The following is a 3,688-nucleotide window of genomic DNA, read 5'->3' as shown; positions in this document are numbered from 1 at the left end:
TCCTGGCTCCCGCACAGCCTTCCCGGGCTGCGCACCCGCTTCCCCCGCAGGGTGCACTGGTGACAGGGCCTCCCCCTCTCCCCTCCAGCTCCCCCGACAAAGGGCTGCAGGTGACTCACTGCGGCCTCCTCCCGCGGCGGATCCCGTTGGCCGGACGTCCAAGTGCAGGGGAGGGATGGTGGATCTGCACTAAAAATGCAAGGAGGCCCATAACGTGGACGCTTGCTTGGAAACGTAGCAGCTGTGCTGTTTTCTGTGGTCACGCCACCCTCCCCTGCGTAGACCCCACAGCAACTCCTCCTGAGCATCTGAGGCTCTTCCCTCTGCCCACACCTCCCTTCCCTGTCCCTTCCTCTCCCCTCCTCTCCGCCCTGACAACTGAAAACGACATCATCAGGACACAGCCCGCTCGCAGGAAGTACCTGGACCGCTCGGCCTCCTTGAATGTCCTGTGGGTCTCTGCTGTCCTTTTTACAATGGAGCCACCTTGGATAGGCGGCGGCCCCAGGATGGCAGGGGGCAGCAGCACAGGGCCTGCAGGCAGCCTGTGATCCTCCTCTTCACCGCCTTCCAGCCCCGCCTCCCACTGCGGGCCAGGGCTTCCTTGGCCCACAAGCTGGAGTGGGAGGCCCCAGGACTGGGCTGGCAGGCTCTGCTGAGGATCCCAGGGCTCAGTGGGCAGTGTAGGTTGGGAGATACAGGGTTGGGCTGGCAGGACACACTGCGAGCGGGGATCCTGGAGATGGGAAGGAGGGGCAGGGAGCCTCTGTCACCCTGCTGCCCTGGAAGCTTCACCCCGGGGAAGAGGGGCCCCGTGCAGGCAGCAGGCTCGCTGGCCCTCCTTTTTGGGAGCGGAGAGGAGGGGTCCTGATCTGGGGAGGATGGTGGCACTTTCTTTGCATCCACGTCTTCAGCTGGATGCAGAGGCTTCACTTGAACTCTGATGCCAAGCCCCCGGAGTGCCTGCCCCTGTAGCAGCAGGAAGGTCACCATCTGTTGGTTGAATTTCTTATGCCTCATAGCATCGATGACTTTCAGTGGGTTATACCCCATCCCAGCCATGATGTTCAGGATCAAGGTCTTCGTGCTCTTGGGGAGTGTCTTCAGGGGACGACTAGGGGAAGGTGCACCGCAGAGCCACCCGTGCTGCAACACCTGGCTTAAGGTAGGGCGCATGCTGGGGTTGGGGGTGAGGAGCTCTGAGATTAAGCTTTTCAGCTCTGTGGAGAAGAAGGCGGGGAAAATGTATCTTCGTCCCAGGGCCTTCTGTATCACCTGTTGTTTCTTTCCAAGAAATGGGCGGTACCCAGCTACCATCTCATATAAAGTAATTCCGAGAGACCAAGCGTCCACTGGTGGGCCTTGGTGTTTTTTTTTCAAGAAGACCTCAGGGGCACAGTAGTATAATGTGCCCCCAGGTGCGGTCACCTTCTGGCTGGGCTGGAACCTGAACCCCAAGCCGAAGTCACTGAGCTTGGGGTGGCCCTCAGTGTCCATTAAGATGTTTCCTGGTTTGAGGTCCCCGTGCACAATCCCCAGGTCATGGCAGTACTGCACGGCCTCCACGAGCTCTCGGAACAGCGCCCGCGCCTCCTCCTCCAGCAGCCTGCCCCTGCCAGTCTTGGCGATGTACCGCCACAGGTCTCTCCCCCTCACGTACTCCAGGACCAGGAGTAATTCACGCTCAGTTTCGAGTACTTCTAATAGCTGGACAATGTTGGGATGCTGGAGGTCCTTTAGGATCTTGACCTCTGATGTTGTGGAGGTCAGCTTCAGTTTGTTCTTCTCCAAAACCTTTACCGCCACCAGCATCCCTGTGCCACGATGTTCTGCCAGCAGTACGGTGCCAAAGCCTCCCCGGCCGAGGGGGCGCAGCACTGCGTAATCTTTCATGACGCTGCCTCTGTGGGACCCGGTCTTGAGGACCCGCCATGATGTTCCCTCGCCACACTCACCACCCACACTGGACATCACGCTATAAACAAAATCTATACTCTCCACACCACCAAATCAATCACCAACCACACTCCGCGCACAAATCCCAGATCACCCGCAAGAGATCTCTGGGATGAAAACCCCAGCCAAGCCACAGCTGTATATACAGCTAAGCGCTGTGACCTCACACTGGCCCCTGTGCAGTCACAGGACTGATGGGCCCAGGCACAGCCGGCCACCTCTACCTTGGCCTCCTCACTCTTGGCTGCAAGGACCTCCTGTTTTTCATCAAAAAGTAAAAGCTTACAAAATTTCTAATGTGGGTTATAGAGGTTGACACTTAGGTTTGTAGAAAGTAAAACCTGTAGGATGCTTCAAAATCCTTTTTTGTTTCTGTTCTGAGAATCTATAATACCTTTTCTTTTTAAAGATCTTATGATGTCTACACTCAACATATCCAATTCTTTTTTCTGTAGATACTCACTGGTCTCAAAGTGATGTTACAACCTCACATTAGAATAATGTAATGTTCTGTGTACAAAGCACAAACATCTAATGTAAGGTAAATGAATGCCTGTGAAGCTGACAGGAAAATATCTATCATCATCAGTTCCCCAGAAAGACAACCATTAGATTTATAGTCAAAAGCCTTGGAGTGCAACAGCAAATGAAACACCACAACAACACCCAGGATTTGGAGGCAAATTTATTTACTTCGATGGACACTGACTAGGATCATTCTCAGAATGTCAGGCTCTGATCTCTGGTGGTGTAGGGCTTATATGGGATAAGCAAGCAGGAGGAACAGAGGCAGAATGGCTTGCCAATTGGTAATTGGTTTATACAATGTGCATCACAGTGACCAGCTATGCATCACAGTGACCAGCCGTTTCTAAGAGACAGGAGCAACTGGATCTGGAATAGGAACTATTTATTACCCAGGCAACTAACAAACTGAAGTATACTGCAGCGGGGGAGGGGGATAGTTTCTCTTAGAGGTGGTCAGAAGGAAACAGGTTGACATGTGCTGTGTTGAATGAAATAGTGAAGCAAAAACAAAAAAACAAAAAAACAAAAAACCCTCTCAACTAAGCTTTCTACATCCAGCAAAATGAGGGAGAAATTCAGCCATTCCTAGATACAGGCATGGAGGGATGTAGTTCCTTCCTACTAGGTCTTGGTAGAGGGCTCCATCAGATTGAAATGAAAGACTCAGGTGTGGTGGCATATGCCTGTAATTCCAGCACTTGGGAGGCTGAGGCATGAAGATTGCTGTGAGTTCAAGGCCTGCCTGGGCCAAATAGCAAGACCCTGCGTCAAAACAAAAAAAGAAATTTGGCAGGAACTCAAAGCTGTCTAAGAAGTAACTCTGTTAAAGCTGAGTAGGTGGACATTTATGAAAATAAGGACTAGTTTTGTTTTCTACATGGTAGAGGCTCATGTGTCAAAAAGAAAACAACACACCCAATAGTACTATATTTGCTGAAACACAGTGTGGCACATGTGGATGAAACTACAAATCACTCACTGTGTGGGTGAGTGATTTTCTATGTGGCTATATTTAGCTGCCCAGATTCACACCAGCATGGCATGGTCTTAGGGTTTTCAATGTAATGCCCATGACATTCTCAATGAAAATATTTATAGCTTTTACACAGATGAGAAACCCACTGACTCCAAAAAGAACGACTCAAAGACAGCAGTGCAAATTTGTAACTGCTAAAATGTGGAAGCAACCCAAATGTCCATCCAC

General features: G+C 51.5%; 1 protein-coding gene across 1 annotated transcript; it reads right to left on the bottom strand.

The window, feature by feature from the left end:
* Positions 1 to 15: 15 nt before the first annotated feature.
* LOC102009525 (sperm motility kinase 2B-like) lies at positions 16 to 2,764 on the bottom strand. The gene is made up of 2 exons (XM_005386993.2): positions 423 to 2,764; positions 16 to 189 (listed from the first exon to the last, which is right to left on the bottom strand). The coding sequence occupies exon 1, from the start codon at positions 1,969 to 1,971 to the stop codon at positions 472 to 474; it is 1,500 nt and encodes a 499-aa protein (XP_005387050.1). The 5' UTR covers positions 1,972 to 2,764; the 3' UTR covers positions 16 to 189; positions 423 to 471.
* Positions 2,765 to 3,688: the final 924 nt, after the last annotated feature.

This window comes from Chinchilla lanigera, unplaced genomic scaffold, assembly GCF_000276665.1.
Source record: "Chinchilla lanigera isolate Chin_1 unplaced genomic scaffold, ChiLan1.0 scaffold00028, whole genome shotgun sequence".
NCBI lineage: Eukaryota > Metazoa > Chordata > Mammalia > Rodentia > Chinchillidae > Chinchilla > Chinchilla lanigera.
Note: the sequence above shows the minus strand (reverse complement) of the source record. Positions and strands in the feature narration are given on the sequence as shown.